The sequence below is a fragment of the Macrobrachium nipponense genome, chromosome 21, assembly GCF_015104395.2.
Source record: "Macrobrachium nipponense isolate FS-2020 chromosome 21, ASM1510439v2, whole genome shotgun sequence".
Classification (NCBI taxonomy): Eukaryota; Metazoa; Arthropoda; class Malacostraca; order Decapoda; family Palaemonidae; genus Macrobrachium; species Macrobrachium nipponense.
Window position 1 is genome coordinate 69,936,513 of NC_087212.1, and position 17,692 is coordinate 69,954,204.

The 17,692-nt window shown below is 42.7% G+C and overlaps 1 protein-coding gene across 2 annotated transcripts in view; it reads left to right on the forward strand.

Moving 5' to 3' along the window:
* Window positions 1–7: 7 nt before the first annotated feature.
* LOC135198149 (cAMP-responsive element-binding protein-like 2) overlaps window positions 8–17,692 on the forward strand; it is a 45,801-nt gene continuing 28,116 nt past the window's right edge. The window contains exon 1 of one of the 2 annotated variants that reach the window (XM_064225635.1): window positions 8–159. In XM_064225635.1, coding sequence (XP_064081705.1) covers window positions 118–159 — 42 coding nt within the window. In that variant the 5' untranslated portion in view covers window positions 8–117. Of the gene's footprint in view, window positions 160–292; window positions 317–17,692 lie in introns of those variants that run through there. The other variant, XM_064225636.1, reaches the window with a different exon arrangement.

Genomic DNA, 17,692 nt, shown 5'->3' on the forward strand with positions numbered 1-17,692 from the left:
CATCATGACGTCACAGGAATCCTTGGGGTGTTTGTAAACACAGACACGTTGAGAGCTGTTATTATGTGAATTATTGTACTTCATTTTGCCTGGTGTATACAGTTTATCCTAAATAAAATGGAGGTGGACGATCTACACATGCAAGAGCCTGAGCTTGAGGTAAGCAAGTGTCGCTGATTATTGCAGTGGTCTGAATATTTGGAATACCAGAGAGGACGAGAAAGTGGTTTTCTTTGTTTCAGCAGCCTTTAGGTAGCCAACTTCAGGGTGACATTTTGCCAGAGTGGGCTTCCTACCAGCCTATGCAATGGCTAAGGTTGGTTTTTGATTAATGATAATTTCATTTAGTTACATAAACACCTTGATTACTGTGACTAGGAGTGGTTACTGCACTTTTTATTGAATTGTGTGTGGGGCTGAACCGAAGCTAGGCTAGCAGAATGTAGGAAGATGGCTAAGCTACGGAATACCTAGATTAGCTTAGCATTCGCTGCCTGGAGATTAGCCTGTACTGCTAGACTTCCATGAGCAAGGCTTAGAAGTGACTTCCCTAACATTGTTATTACTTATGCAATACTAGGCTAGCCTACAGTAGGCTATTTCTTAATAGGTGTCTCCATCTTTTTAATAGAAGTTTACCACTGGCTAGATGACCTTGTATGGCACTTGTGTTAAGGAAAACCAGGTGATTTCTTCACAAAAGTGTTGTTTTTTTACTGTATTCAGTGATAACTTTTAGCTGTTATATTATCTAACAAGTGGTTCATTCTGTTTTATTAAATATAGGGGGAAACACCACAGTGGATCCATCGTTATCGCATGGGTCAGCCTTATTCAGTCGATATTTAATTGGTGAAACAAGAATACCATTCAAAAGATTGAAGTTTTGTCAACATAACATGATATATGAAAGCACCATATGAACTAAAATAAGCATGTGAGGTCTTCGTAAAATATGTTTTCAAGGCAGTCTTGAAATCTAATATGGCGGCACCCGTGTGAGGTGCCGTTTGTAAGCGCAGCGGAGCCAGCATCTTTCCCATTCTTCTCAGCACTCATCTGAACAATATTAGCGTATATACCTATGTAATGTTTATTGATCTTAATCAAGATTGCAGTTGTAATTAGCACAATAAAACAACATTTTGTAGCCTTTATTAGTGAAAGTATGAAACTTCTTATTCCTGGGGTCATGGTTTGAACTGAAATTCATTTTTACCTTGTAATTGGTGGTTTTATCCTTGCTGCCATCACAACTGAAACTCCACAGGGATTATTTAATTGTAATTATACATGTTTTGGTCTTGATTCACTCCAAATTGCACTTGAACTACGTTGCGGTTCCGGGGTTCCAAAGCGCTCACTCCACAAACACAGTTTCGGGCAGCACACGAGTACACAGTTTATGAGGTGCAAAGCTTTATTCCCTTAATCGTTTGTTTTAATTTTAATTCAGTTTAACTTTACTTTGTTACTTTCAAGTGTTTATTTAATTCATGTCTATTATCCCTATTTTGCAACCAAATTTACCCCGAAAAATTACAGATATTTCTAAAGTAAATTCGAGCTGACGGCAAAATGATTCATTGTTGCCAATGTAGTGGAGCCTCACAAATACGTCGATGCATTTACAAACTGTTTCCATGAATTCTAGTTCTCATAGTAATCCAATAATGGTAAAATTGCTCTGATATGTATATATACTACAAATAAATACGCTCATTTCACTTATTTCCCCGGTTTTGTGTTAGTCTTATACCCAGTTTGGAGGGTAAACACATACCAATTGGCAACACTGATAAACAATGGAAGAATCCGAAGAATGTTGGTGTTCACAGCAAAACTTGATATTTGAGTCAGGAATCAATAACAAATATTTTCAAATTAATAATCATGAATATGTAAAAAAATTATACAATTAATGACCTTATACTGCCGTTTAACTATTTGTTTAAATAATTATCTAGTGCACACTTCTTCTTCTACTAAAAATCATAGTTCCCTTGGATAAGTTATGGTTGGAAGTCATTGTTTACGAATTTTGTGAAGAAAGTGCCCCAGTGTCTATGGGTACAAGTGGTGTGCGGATTTAGCACATGGAATGGGAAGTTTATTGACACAAGCGACTCTGCAAACATTGAGATGGCGTCAATCTTCTAAATATTCAGAGTTGTAACTAAAAATTTTGAAAGCATCATGGAGGTATGTTTGCACTGCGCATGGCTAGACTTTCATTAACCTCTGTTTAATCTTAAAATATGACCTTAATTTCTAACTTTGGAGAAAATACTTACTTCGAAAGGATAGTAGAGGTCTTGAGCTCTTGCTCTCACCACCAACAACTCGTGACTGGTGACCATCTCCGGTGTCAGGATGTGTTAAAGTACCTTTTCGGAGGGTGGCTTCACATGTGGTGGAAACTGGATCCGCTAGTCCAGTCGGTTGTTCCCCCTAATTTGTAAACAATGCAGACTTTTATAATATTGGTAATAGAGTAATTGAGCTATTTAAGAACTCTTAAAGAAAGGGGTTTTTTTATGTTGTTATTTTAGCAAATTATTAGTAGCCTAAGTAAAGTATTTGTGATCTTATGATTAAAAGTCACTGGGACACAATCTAATTTGTATCTCTGTGTGCTTCAGGGCTATCATGCTTAGTTTAGGTTGGGAGAGTCAAGAACCAAGCTCCCCTCCTGATTAGATTAGCACCCTGCGCCATGTTAGGTATGATAGTAAATGTTGAAATATGATATTTCTGTTGCATTTTCAGTTTTTGTTTTAATTTTACATTTTTTTTATTAATCCTTATGCCATTTTGTTTTGATTGTAGGTGTCAGGGAATAATAAAATGAGTATAAAAACACAGAAGCAAGTAAAGCTCTGAATTATTAAAAACACTAATGAAACTATAAAAAAAACATATTTCAGCCTAAAATGCTGTCAGTTGTATTTTGTAAATTTTACCCATTATTTCAAGGAAATGTCTGTGGGTATATGGTCCAATTATTTTGCTTCTAAGTAAAATAGCTGTTTGAAAATCCTTATTAACATGCATGATGGTGCATGTAGCTCCTACCTGAAATGTGTCTTTTAACCCTTAAACGCCTATTGGACATATTTTACGTCGAGATAAATTGTCTGTCGGGTGCCGATTGGACGTATTTTACGTCAACAAAGAAATTTTTTTTTTAAATTTGCGGAAAAACACTTATAGGCCTACCAGCCGAAAACTTTTGAATCATGCGCCTTGGGGGATGCTGGGAGTTCACAGAACAAGGTGTTGTTTTGTTTACAATCGTTACGCAGGCGCGCAAGCACAAATTTCTTTCTTATCGCACTAAAAAGTATCAGTGACACATCTCAGAAATTATTTCGTCATTTTGACATAATTTTTGCACCATTTTAAATTAGCCGTTACATGCAGTATTATATATGAAAATGTGCTCAATTTCATGTATAATACAACAGAAAAATACTCATGATTGTAGCTTTTATCAGTTTTGAAATATTTTCATATAAATAACGATGTGCCAAAATTTCAACCTTCTGTCAACTTTGACTCTACCGAAATGGTAGAAAAACGCAATTGTCAGCTAAAACTCTTACAGTCTAGTAATATTCAATCATTTACCTTCATTTTGCAACAAATTGGAAGTCTAGCACAAAATTCCGATTTATGGTGAATTTATGAAAAAAAAAAAAATTTCCTTACGTCCGCACGGTAACTCTTCCAAAAAAATCATACGTGCGATTGTCGTAATGTTTGCACCATTTTAAATTAGCCGGTTTATAAAGTTTTATATATGAAAATGTGTGCAATTTCATGTAGAATACAACAAAAAAATAATTGAAGGTTGTAGCTTTTCTCATTTTCGAAATATTTTCATATAAATCACGATAAATAGAAAAAAACACCATGTTCGGTCAACTTTGACTCTACCGAAATGGTCGAAAGATGTAATTGTAAGCTAAAACTCTTACAGTCCAGTAATATTCAATCATTTATCTTCATTTTGAAACAAATTGCAAGTCTCTAGAACAATATTTAGATTTATGGTGAATTTATGAAAAAAACATTCTTTTACGTCTGCGCGTTACGAATTCATGCATCATTTTGTGATAATATTTTCTCTATGTTGTTGCTTTGATTGTTTTACAATGTGTTATATACCAAAATGATCGCAATTTAGTGTACAATACAATGAAAAAAAATTAACTCGTTAGCTTTAACCGTTTTGCTCACAGCACGATTTGAATACAATTATATATGAAATTTTGTTTTCGCGCTATCATATATCACATTATTTATATATGATAATGATATTTTTTTTTATTTCTGATGGTTGCATACTAAACTTCAGGCAATGGCAAAAAAAGGAGTCAAAAATGAACTCGTAACCCCTTCGCCACCGGCCTGCTGAATTGCTGCAAATGCTTGCATACCGCATGAGACCCCGTCAACCGCGAGTATCAATCATTACTTGCTCCCAGTAAATTTTATTTTGTTCATGAAACTTACCTGACAGATATATATATAGCTGTATTTTCTGAAGTCCGACAGAATTTAAAAATTCGCGGCACACGCAGTGGGCGGCCAGGTGGTAGTACCCATTCCCGCCGTGGGAGGCGGATATCAGGAACTATTCCCATTTTCTATTCATATTTTTTCTGTCGCCGGTCGGTAAACAACTGTTTACAGACCTCCGCCTAGGATTTTGAAAACTTCATTAGCCGCTTAAGTATCCTAATTATTCTTTCGATTATCTTGGATTTGTGGCTAGGCATACGCTATCGTAAATTTTTTCATTGCATTTGATGTCTGAAGCTAGTTAGCCTAGTTTCAGACTTTGTTGTCTGCATGGTAAGGTGAGGCTACCGGAACTTTCGGTAGACACTCACTTAGTAGATATGACGTTTACATGTTTTCTTTGCATAAGTTCAATGTAATTAGTGTAATGTGTGACTGATTACGGAAGAAGCAGGTTTCATGTACGGATTTTAGAGCGTGTTAGAATCCCAGGAGTTTTCCTCCACAGTAACAGAAGTTAGAAATAATGAACCTTCTAACCTCCTGTAGTTTTTATTTTGCCTAACCCTGTGGTATGGCTTACGGGCCTAGAAGAAGTGTCTGCTAGAGGATTACATCAAGTAATCTTAGACTAAAGTGCTCGCTCTCCAATCAGTGTTGTGAAGTGTAGTGCCCCTTGTGTTGTGGAGGGGGCGTCAGATCGGCCCCATAATGCCTCTAGGCCTGGACCTCTGTCGGACTCCCAGGACTCAGGGAGAGGGGCATGTCGAAAGCCGCAAGAGGGTTACGGGGGCTCCCACGATCTGGCGTCCCTTCGGCAGAACCTGTTGACGCTTCCCAGGCTGCTAAAGATCGTGCACGTGCACGAATCTTGAAGGATTGCTTCTCGTCCTCCGAGGCGTCCTCCCCGCGCAAGGGTTGGAGCTCTCGGAAGGACTCGCGCCCTCTAAGAAGCTTTAGAGAAGAGGACGCTTCACGTCCTCTCTCTCGTTAGGAGGGAACGTCAGATCGGCCCCATAAACGCCTCTAGGCCTAGACCTCTGTCGGACTCCCAGGAAACCAGGGAGAGGGCATGTCAAAAGCCGAAGGAGGGTTACGGGTTTTTCATGCTGATCTGGCTTCCTTTCGGCAGGTCCTGATGTCGCTTCCCAGGCTGCCGAGATCGAGCACTGTGCACGAATCTTGAAGGATTGCTTCTCGTCCTCCGAGGCGTCCTCCCCACACAGGGGTTGGAGTTCTCGGAAGGACTCGTGCCCCCTAAAGAAGCTTTAGAGAAGAGGACGCTTCACGTCCTCTCTCTCGTCACGAGAGGATGAAAGAGTAAAGAGAACCACATTTTCCCCTTTTAGAAGAATGCACTGGCTCTTTTCCTAAGGGACATTTAAGGAGGCTCATTCATCTTGCCGAGAAGTGATTTGAGGCCTCCTGCGAGTGAACGCTCATGTATACATCATTTATACATTATTAAGGAGGCTCATTCATCTTGCCAGAAGAGTGATTTGAGCCTCCTGTGAGTGAACGCTCATGTATACATCATTTATACATTATTAAGGAGGCTCATTCATCTTGCCAGAAGAGTGATTTGAGCCTCCTGCGAGTGAACGCTCATGAAGTTAGAGCTGTTTCAACCTCGCTAGCATTCCAAAAGAATTTGGTAATCAAGGACATTCTTGATTCCACCTTTTGGAGGAGCAACTCAGTATTCGTCTCCTCTCCTCATGGCGCTCCGTATACGTTATGTAACGTTTCGCTTTACTTCGAAAAAGCAAGCTGATAAGTTTGACGGCCGGCAAGCTGCTTTGCACAGTCAAACAACTTATGTCTCTTGGTCTGCATAAGAAGGGCAATTTAGACGTGAGGAAGCTTTTGGAGGTGCTCGACGTCCTGTAAGTAGAGACATTCTCCAGGACGCTCGGCAAGCACCTTGCGGAAGACGAAAGCCATACGTCTTCCTTTAGTGTTCACACTCTTCAGGAGCAGCGTGCGGCTCTCCCATGGAGACTCGCATGAGGACGTCCCTTAAAAATATTCAACGTCATACGCAAGACGCGGTTCGTCATAACATTGAGATGTTGGCAAGGTCGCTCGCCAGGACGCCTCTTGGCGGGCCTTGCATGCATCAAGGCGCTCAACGAGTTCCTCTCTGGAACGTCGTTCAGAAGACTTGGTGTTCTCTGCTCAGACACGCTCTGTAGCTAAGCAGGACGTTTTTTGAGGACGCTTTCCCAGGACGCTAAGCAAGGAACGCTTTGGGAGGACGCTCGGCAGGACGCTCAGCAGGACGCTTTTGAGGACGCTCAGCATGACGTTATGAGGACGCTTTTGTGGACATTCGCCAGGACGCTTCGGTGGAAGCTCGGCAGGACGCTTTGCGAGAGAAAAGACTTGTTGAAGGCGTCTTATTTGCTGTTGAGGACATTTCTTTACAGAAATTTTTAAAAGGATTCGGAGTTAGCGGGAAGAGACATACCCGAATTTTTTCTTCGATCCCTCTTTCCTCCTCATCGATTTCTTTGAGAATCGGGAAGTTTATATACTCGGATTCCGGTGTGACTTTTCGGTCATGTTAAAGGGTTTTTCCCTATTAGCAAAGTGCTAATAGTTTTGTCAAGTCAGGACGTTTTCCCCATTGTCATTTAAGTGGGGGACCCCTCATAAATGGGGTAGTTCTCATTGTCATAGATTTTACCGTTTTTATCGTTTAAGCGGATAAACTCATTAACAAATTTCGGAAGAGCTCTCATTCATTTTCAGAGGCTCATCCGGGGAGTAAGAAAAAGACTTGTAGACTAGCTCCAAAAATAAGTCTTATGTCCAATATCATAAGATCATTGAACGGTCCTTTTCGATCCTCGGTTCTCTGATGATCTCTATTCGAATATTACTCCCTTTTCTTGGCAAAGAGTCTTGGCAAAGAGTCAAGGAGTTCTTTTAAAAAAGTCTCATTCATTAGAACGTGGACAGTCGGTTTCCCTTTCTTTCTCTCTTCCTCGTCGAGGAAAGATGTAGTAGAGAATTTGATGTTCAAATTACTACAATACTTATGTAGTTTATCTTTGCGTCATTTTGCTAACGCATGGGTCAAGTCATTTACGCATATTCGGTGATTTACCTCTGCGGATAGAAGCCGAAAGAACTGTTGTTCTAATGTATTTATTTGACACTCCCTTCAACCTTCCAAGGGTTTTCGGAGTAAGAACAACTCTTCAGGTATTGTTACGACAACACCAACTCAGCTTCTGTATTTAGCGAATTCTGTTTCGTTTAAATACGCCTGCTTGAGAGTTTCCTTTTGCTCGATAATATCATACCTATTCCTTCGTAAAGGGAGTAGCTGGCAACTCAGGCAGTTAGTTTTTGTACATGGAACTTACCCAGCAGATATATACTTAGCTATAGACTCCGTCGTCCCCGACAGAAATTCGAATTTCGCGGCACACGCTGCAGGTAGGTCAGGTGATCTACCGCCCCTGCCGCTGGGTGGCAGGAATAGGAACGATTACCATTCTAGAACCAGATTTTCTCTGTCGCGGTAGTGTCAACATACGTTGTTGCTACCTCCTGACTTGATTTCGTTTTTTCATCGCCATCGACCTTGGCTGGGCTGTCTTTTGCAGGGAAGTACTGGTCTTTGGTTTTGGCATCGCTTTTATTAACTTTTTATGAATTTGGCTTCGAAATTTCGAAGAATATATTACGTGAAACTACCGAATTTTTCGGTAGACACTTATATTTTGCAATAAGGGAAATAATTGATATTTTTTTTTTTTCACTCAATAAACGTGTAATAAGGTTAGAACTTGATGAAGGAAACAAATATAAGATCTAACTTCCTACTTTAGGAAGTCAGAAAGCATATAACTAGATACGCTTCCTTTAGAAGCTTTAAGAGCTCTCGTACTAACGAGCAGTTAGAGTATTGACAATTCTAGTAGTTGTTGTTCATCCTCATCACCTTCTTACTCCACAGAATCTACAAATTCATATGTGCAAATTTGAAGATAATGGATGGCGAGCTCAAAAGGCGAGCTCTAAAAACAAAAGGTAAGAAGTGAATATAGTGTTCCCAGTGCAGTGGAGGGTGCGTCTGATCGGCTCCGTAGCGCTTCCAGGCCTAGACCTCTTCCAAACTCCCAGACCCAGTGGAGGAGGAAAGTCGACAGCCGCAGGAAGGTTAGGGAGAACCCCCACCGGTCAGGCGTCCCCTCGGCAGGTTCTGTAGAACGTCCCAGACTGCCAAGGATAGCCATTGATAAGGCATCCTTAAAAAAGTGTGTCTCTTCATCTTACATCCGAAAAGACGAAGAATGTATGTTTGGAGTGATCTAGCGCGTTCTCTGAAACTAAGAGAACACTGAGCAAGAGCCAGCCGCTGCCATGAAGCCGCGTTCCAGCAAGCTAGCGTGAGGTACGTTCCTATAGCCAGCAGCGAGGCGCGTTCCAGCTAACAGACTAGCGCGAGCCGCGTTCCTACAACCAAACGCGAGCCGCGTTCTAGAAAATTTTTCTTGGCGCAAGGCGCCTTCAAAGAGACGAAGCGCCAGCCTGGCGCAAATTGCGCCAGAAAAACAGACGGCTAGAGCAAGGAGCCTTACAGTAGAGTGGCAATCAGAACGATCCTTCCATTGAACGTTTTCCGGGCAAGAGGCTCTTTCTAAAAGGGGTCTAGTAGGCGCTCGGAACTGTCAGGCGCACGGGACCTTCCACGCAAGCGGACGTTCCAGGAGCTAGTCTCCTTTCTAGCGCGCGGAACATTCCAGGCGCTAGGTGCAAGGATCCAGGCGCCTCCAGAATATCCATTCTCTATCTGCCTCGCAGGGAAAGAAGGTAGTAGAGTATCTGCTGTATGAGAATACGATACGGCAAATCATAAGCACATACCGTAAGTTACTTCTTTGCTGAGCAACTCAATTACCAGTATCCTTCCAGGAATTTCCTAGGAAGGACTACGCTTAAAGGGATTGTTAAGACACACCTACTTAGCTTCTAGATTTATCGAAGTCTTGTTTCGCTTAGATATGCATTATTAGAACTTCCTGAAGTTCGATAATAATGTTATAAGATTCCTTTATAAATTAAAATGGAGTAGCTGGCAACTCTGGAAGAGTAAAGGCCAGTCGGCTAACGAGACTGCTATCGCTTAGGCACCAACGCAGTATCATGTAGGTGTCGGTCATGAGTGGGCGGTAACATATGTCTCTCCTGCGGGATGGAATGAATAACCGTGTCTCTCCTGCGGGATGGAATGAATAACCGTGTCTCTCCCCTACAATCGTGGTTTTAGCCTCGGATTGAGGGGATAGTTAAGCAAACATAAATAAAATATTGTCTGCCTTTTGCTAAGAAGCTTTCAATAAGAAAGATATTACATTTCATTGCTGTTTACCGTAGGTAACATTTTTAAAGGATTCTAACGCAGCGAAACTCTATATTGTATAATGCTCTCATGCTTACGAAAGCATGGCTTATTAGAGTACATGCTTAGTGAGAAGATGAAATGTAGTAGAGAATTCACTTTAAGACTACGGTATGGTCAAGTCTTATGCACATACCGAGGTTAACTACAGAAGTCCTAGTATCCTTACAAAGGTTTCCTAGATTAATGCTGTTTACCACAATGTGACAGTATTATAAAGGATTCTAATACGGCAGCGCGCGATATATATAATTCTCTCATCCTTTCGAGAAACGCACACAACCTTTTTAAATTCGGATATTGCTCAAGAGAAGTTGGGTGAGTCGGATGGGAAACATTCTCTTAGTGGCAGAAGTTGTTTCCCTGAATGGACTATACTACTAGTATAAAAGTTTTTTTTTAAACCACTAAGAACGGAATTAAAACATTGAAGGATGTCGGGTACCATAAAGGTAAAGGGCATAGATGTTATGGCACTAACCTAAAAAGAACTAGAAGGAAGCGCCAGCCTGGCGCAAATTGTGCCAGAAGCACCATCCAAGATATTTTCTCGTTTTAGCGAGTTATTAACCTAAGAGTCCAGTAGCCTCTCGGACAGCAGGCTCGGTAACGGCAAGATTCGTTCCTGATTTCGTTACCCATTAATCGAAAAGGGTCGCTTACAAGGAATGATGAAATAATTTATTTTAATCACTTAGGCCAATTCCACGACTCTCTCATATCGCAAAGAGCATCGAGAATCTCTTTTTTCGCCCCGGTTCGCGTTAACAAAAGAGAACCTATTGGGAACAGACACGGAACGTAACGATCCTTAAGAGGTTCGATGCAAGATTTTGCATGTCCGTGAGAACCTTCTCGATCGAAGATAATAACTGTTAACATATGTCTAACATTTATTGAAAAGAGTTGTGAGAACCTGCGGAAAGTCTTCTTCATAGATCTCTTTGTAAGGTAGAAGACGAACAGGCTTCCTTTAGACTGCTTCTTTTTCTCGAACCAAGAGAGGTAGCAATATAAGACATCTTTAAATTTAAAGAAGGGAATAAACTTTAGCCTTTTTTCCCCTAGTTATAAATTCTTAACAGATATTAAGATAATTGGGCGTCAAAGGAAGAGAGGATGTATGCCTCATTTTGGCCTTAGAGAGGTTGGATTCACAGAAGTCACGTTCTTCTCACAGCATGTTTCGTAAGGCTTTTCCAAGAGATCTGATATTCTATCAGAATCTATTATAAATAGACCTATAAACCTCTCCACTCTGAGTCTGTCCGCGTGCAGACTGACCAGAAGTGGACATGAATGAGAGGTTTTTTCAAGGTAAATGACAATAGTCATGGCTAAGACATAGAATTGCTGCAGATCGTGCTAGATGGAATGAGGAAACTGTCCTCTTCCGATACCTCTGTGAACCACATAGCGAGGTTTTGGTTTTTTCTTCACTTTCAGAGGGAAGAATCACCTATGTATATCTGCTATCAAAGAACGCAGTAAAGGCCATACTCTGTCTCTACCACGGGAATTAGAGATAACAAGAGGATAAGATCTTCGGGATCTTATACGATACCGCAATACGACAAGAGTAGGATATCATGTACTTCGAATGGGATTTTTTTTTTGTGGCCACAGATTCCGTGTTCCGACAAAATGGAACTGCTCCTCATCTAACTTCTTTGAGGAAGTTTATGAAGGAATTCTTTGTTTCTCTTAACCCTAAACGACCAAGAAGACAATGAATTTTTTGTGCATTGGAATCTCGCATCAGATTCAATGGAGACTCGGCAATGGGTTCTTGCCAGCATAGTATGTCTGGCAAAAGAAATAAATCCCTCTATTCCTGACGCAACGCTTTCAGAGAGAAGTTTAGTTGCCCAGGCAGGGTACTTACATTTTCATCTACAGAAGAAGAGATGGTTTAAACGTTTGCCTACAGAGTCTTCGGGGTGCGATGAGGGCTTCAAAATGCTTCCCAGAAGGTATTCAGAAGGATACAATAAGAGCTAGAAATCAGGTTCCGCCCAATTTCAGCTCAGAGTCTCCTTCGACTTCCAGACTCCTTCCCTTCCTTCGGGCAAGGATAGGGAAGATTCTGCAACGAGGAACCTCATCAAACATGTAAGAAGAGATCTCGTTAGCAAAAGAAGTGTTCACGAAGGATCCTCCTCGGAGGAAGACTCTTCTCTCTCGTGTTGTTAGATATCCTGTCGTCTAACTGGGATGGTAGCTTGACTAAAGGAAATCACCTCCCCTTGCCAGGGGCCAAAAGCTCAAAGGGGAAGAATTTCTTCCACCCTTCTCCAGTCTCCTGATAAACTATGTGGTTGTTCAGGACTCTCGGACAATGTAGCGCCAGCCAAGCGCCAAATGCCAATACGGCGAAAACGCCAGAGGCGGACAGTTCCAAGGAACTCTGTCATGGTCGGATACTGAGAAGGAGCGGGCCTCCAACCTGCGCAAATGCGCCAGAGGCGAACAAATCGGACAGATATAAGAGTGTCCGATGTGGACATCGTCAGACAGCCTAGAGACTCTTCCAAGCTCGAAGCTCCAGCAAGTGTGGAGGAGCTAAGCAGGCGCGAGGCGCCAGCCAGGCTGCTAGGAGCCAGCCAGGCTCTAGGAGCCAGCCAGGCTCTAGGAGCCAGCCAGGCTCTAGGAGCCAGCCAGGCTCTAGGAGCCAGCCAGGCTCTAGGAGCCAGCCAGGCTCTAGGAGCCAGCCAGGCTCTAGGAGCCAGCCAGGCTCTAGGAGCCAGCCAGGCTCTAGGAGCCAGGCCAGGCTCTAGGAGCCAGCCAGGCTCTAGGAGCCAGCCAGGCTCTAGGAGCCAGCCAGGCTCTAGGAGCCAGCCAGGCTCTAGGAGCCAGCCAGGCTCTAGAAGCCAGCCAGGCGCCATCCAGGTGCCAGGCTCCTTCAAGGCTAGGCTCCAGTCAGGATTGAGGATCCATCCAGACGCAAGGCTCCTTCCAGTAAAGAGAAACCTAAAGCTCTGTCATGTAAGAGGGCTAGTCCCATTGAATATGATACAGGTAAGGCTCTGCCATAAAGTGGGTCAGCCCCTCCCCCATTGGCACGATCCGAGAAGGCTCTGTCGTGTAAGCGCTAGCCCCCATTGACATGATCCAGAAGGGTTTGTCAGTCATAGGTCCCTACCTCGCTGAAACTCTTGAGGCATGCAGACTCATAGACAGTAATCATGAAGTCTTCTGCCAGGCTCCAGGTGCCTTCCAGGCGCAAGGCACCAGCCAGACGCAAGGCTCCAGCCAGGCGCGAGGCGCTAGCCAGGAAGGAGGAGCCAATCAGGCACCAGCCAGGAGGGCGCGAGCGCCAGCCAGGCGCAAGGCGCCATCTAGGCGCGAGGCTCCAGCCAGGCTCTAGGCGCCATTCAGGCGCAAGGCTCCAGCCAGGCGCGAGGCGCTAGACAGGCGCTAGGCGCCTGCCAAGCGCTAGCCAGGCTCCAGGCTTCACCCAGAAGAGATCTATATCAAAGAACGCCCTGGCCTTCTTTGAGACATTGTGATCTCCTAAGCACTTGATAAGTGCATTGATGATTCCTTCAAACAGCTGAGAATTAAAAGCGCATGAAGTGCGAGCTTTCCGATTCTTGTTCTTCCCTAACAATATGTCATAAGGACATATTAGCTGTCACATACGGGAGATGCAACTCTGTGTTGACTTCCCATTATCCGAAGGATGTCAAGATAAACAACCTTCGAGGGATCCTTCTCTCTTGGTTGATACGTGTCTGCGGATACATTGCTGGGATAGGGAGCAGGTACTGATCCTTAACTAGTGAGTTAAATTTTATTTAACGTCAAGTTTTTCTTTGGGTTGTTTGAAAGGAGTTTGTAGATAACTCTTTTCAACTTAAGCACTAACCCTCGTGTTAGGATCAGGTGATCGGGATCGGTGTTGTGCTCCTTAATTATGCCACTAGGCATAGGCATATTGTCATGTAAGAGGCTCTGTCGAGTAAATGGATAAGACCCCATCGACAGACCCACAAGAACTCTTAGCCATAGGTCACATCCTCGCTGAGGCTCTTGAGGCGAAGCAGATTCCTAGGCATTAGCCATGGAGGCTTCCGCCTGATCAAGTAGGAACCAAGGTTTTATTTATTTATTACCTACAACGTATGTTGTTTACCTGTCTATTCAGTAAATAGTTGTCTCTTTCCCACCACCAAGGGTGTCAATCAGCTAAGTATATATCTGCTGGGTAAGTTCCATGTACAAAAATGATATTGTTAAGATACAATAAAGTTTTGTACATACTTACCTGGCAGATATATACGATTGATGGCCCACCCAACCTCCCCTCAGGAGACAGGTGGAAGAGAAAATCTGGTTCTAGAATGGTAATCGTTCCTATTCCTGCCACCCAGCGGCAGGGGCGGTAGATCACCTGACCTACCTGCAGCGTGTGCCGCGAAATTCGAATTTCTGTCGGGGACGACGGAGTCTATAGCTAAGTATATATCTGCCAGGTAAGTATGTACAAAACTTTATTGTATCTTAACAATATCATATTCTGTTCACCATTGAAGCTTTCCTTCGAGGAAGACTTCTCCTTCACTCTCTTTGATAGAGATCGAAGGTGGTCGATCTCCAATCCTTATTTTGTTTTCTTGAAGGAAAGAATTTAGGATGGAGATCGTTGTTCAGAATCCTATAAATATACTACTTATATTAACCTCGCGACATGATTCTACTAAGCAGTTGAATTGTCCGAGGGGTAAGCGCATATCCTAGTTTTTCTACGGATTGCGACTTAGACGAGAAGTATTCTAATTGAACTGCAACTCGGGGTTGCCTGCAACCTCCCAGGAGTTTGTTTCAATTTTATATACTTATGGTTTTTGTCCACGACAACACCATTTCAACTTTTATATTTACCGAAATTCGTTTCGCCTAAATATAATTTGCTCGAGCATATCTTTTATGCTCGGTGGTTCTAGCCGAACGCATTCCTTTGTGGAATATGGAATACCTGGCAACTCAGGATGACGAGTCAGCGGGAGCTCAGGCTCTGCTACTGCGTATTGAACTGCCTGTGCCTGATAGCCGCTCAGTATCAGCTGGGCCTCCGAGATGCACGGTTGTTTATGTCTCTCTCTCTCTCCCCTGCTTTGATTGACTACCGAACCGTATCTCTGCCCAACAATCTTGGACTTAGGTCTCTGATTAAAGGGGATTCTCGCAATTATGAAGGACCATCTACTGCTGTGACATAGATTCCTCGCCTTCGATATTGCGAGAATTTTCAACAGAGATATCTCTTAGACTTATTCATTTTACTGTTTACCGCACGGTAACAGAAGTCTGTACAAGTCTCCCGCTGCATCGCACTGATAATGCGAATGATTTTGCAGACATCTGAGTTTGTCTTTAAAATATCTCATATTCGTAGGTGTACAATTGTTCATTGTTCATCCCGAATTAACAGATATGTCCATAAAGACATCGCCTACTCTCCGACCTGACAGCTCTACTTCCAATGTTCAGCCCATGAGAAGCAGTCCTTCAGGCGGCTTCCCCCTGTGTTTTCATTACTGAAGAACGCTTTCTTTCATTGCAACTACGACTTCTCACCGGACAGCAATGAAATAGCGGTTAGCGTTTTCAGTCATTTGTAAGCACAGGTTCAGATCTTGAGAATCCTTCTCTCGATTCGTCTGTGAAGACGTAGGTTGTATTCAATATCTACCTTCGTCTTCAACGGTACATAGCGATAAGATCTTCAAGAGATGGCAGTCTCTTGGCCAAGGCAAAGCAGTGCTGCCATATTTTCAGTGTTCAATCGGAGGAGGCCGTTTTCTGGAGTAAGTGAAGGGAAATGACTATTCCTCCAACTCGACCTCTGTGAATTTCCTTATGGTTCTATCTTTCCGTCTGAAGTATGAGATGAGCTAGAAGTCCTAACTATTGTAGAATATGCAAATATGTTGTTGACGGCATCTAGGCTCAGAGATTCGGTTCTGTCAAACAACAAAGCTTCACGATCTTTGAGGTCTGTGGAGATCTTGAAATTCTCTGGATCAAAGGTTCCGGCATGGAACTTAGACGTAGTCTGAGTTTCTGATGCCAAAAGCATTTCGAACCTATCCTTTCTGCGAACTTAATACACGTGACCAGAAAGGCTAATATTCTACCGCTCTAGCCACGGCAAAGGGGGTTAGTGAGGTTTTGTTTTAGCCATCTTCAGAGGTTTTGGCTTTAAAGGACATAATGCGGTCTGTCCTCTAAGCCTTCCGTTCTTGATAAGAACGAAAACCTATCTAACCCTTGACCCGAAGGCTTGGAGACCAAGGGTATGGCACAAATTATTGGGCAAGGGCATTAGAGTCCTGTGCCCTGTAGGGTCTCTCAAGTTTTATCTTGATAAACTATAGAAAGTCAAGGTCAACGACAATCTGCGGTGCTCCGTAAAAAGACCAGACTGGTTCATGTCCAAGAACACCCTGGCATTATAGCCAAGGAGTTCTTTTAAGAGGTCTCATTCATTATGTTGGCATAAAGATTTGAGATTTTTTCTTAATATGAATGCTCAAGAAGTGAGGGCGCGGCCTCGGAAGCATTTCAACAGAACATGACACTCAGTAACATCCTGAGTGCCACGCTTTAGCGAAGCAACTCTGTGTTCGCTTCACACTCCCGACAATCTGCGGTGTTCCGTAAAAGACCAGACTGGTTCATGTCCAAGAAAACCCTGGCATTATAGCCAAGGAGTTCTTTTAAGAGGTCTCATTCATTATGTTTGCATAAAGATTTGAGATTTTCTTAATATGAATGCTCAAGAGGTGAGGGCGCGGCCCTCGAAGCATTTCAACAGAGCATGACACTCAGTAACATCCTGAGTGCCACGCTTTAGCGAAGCAACTCTGTGTTCGCTTCACACTCCCGACGGGATGTGAAGACGACATTTGAGATCTGTAAGTCGCTAGGAGACCATACATTTCCGTAGATATATTATTGGGGGCAGGAAGCACACGAATCCTATCCTATAGAAAAGGGATAGGTGTGCTTTTAACTTTGAAGGGTTGGTCGCTTGAGGCGCGTTCCTTTTCTTTAGCCTAGAAGTTATGGAACTAACTTTGATAGGTTAGGTCAGGTGGTGGTTTTAGCTTCGGTGCCCTCAGAAGTATGGTCATATGGTCTAGTCACATTGTGGTCACGCCCCCGTTGACAGATCATCTAGAGCGCACCAGCATTACAGGTCTCTACCTCGCTGGCAACTCTAGTAACGCAGAAGTAGACTTTGTGACAGTAATCACGAAGTCGGCTATGCTAACAGGTGAGGAACCAAGATGTATATCATCTACTTAATTTAGTTTCCCAAAAAATCCTATTCTGTCTCTTCCCACCATCCGAAGGTGGGATTCAGCTATATATATCTGTCAGGTAAGTTTCATGAACAAAATGTTATTGTTATAATACAATTAAGTTTGTTCATACTTACCTGGCAGATATATATAATTAAAGTGCCCACCCACCTCCCCTCAGGAGACAGTGGCACTGATAAAATATGAATAGAAAATGGGAATAGTTCCTGATATCCGCCTCCCACGGCGGGAATGGGTACTACCACCTGGCCGCCCACTGCGTGTGCCGCGAATTTTTAAATTCTGTCGGACTTCAGAAAATACAGCTATATATATATCTGCCAGGTAAGTATGAACAAACTTAATTGTATTATAACAATAACATGTTATTCATATTTTTCCTTTATATTCTTATGTGAAAACATTGTGTGTATGGATA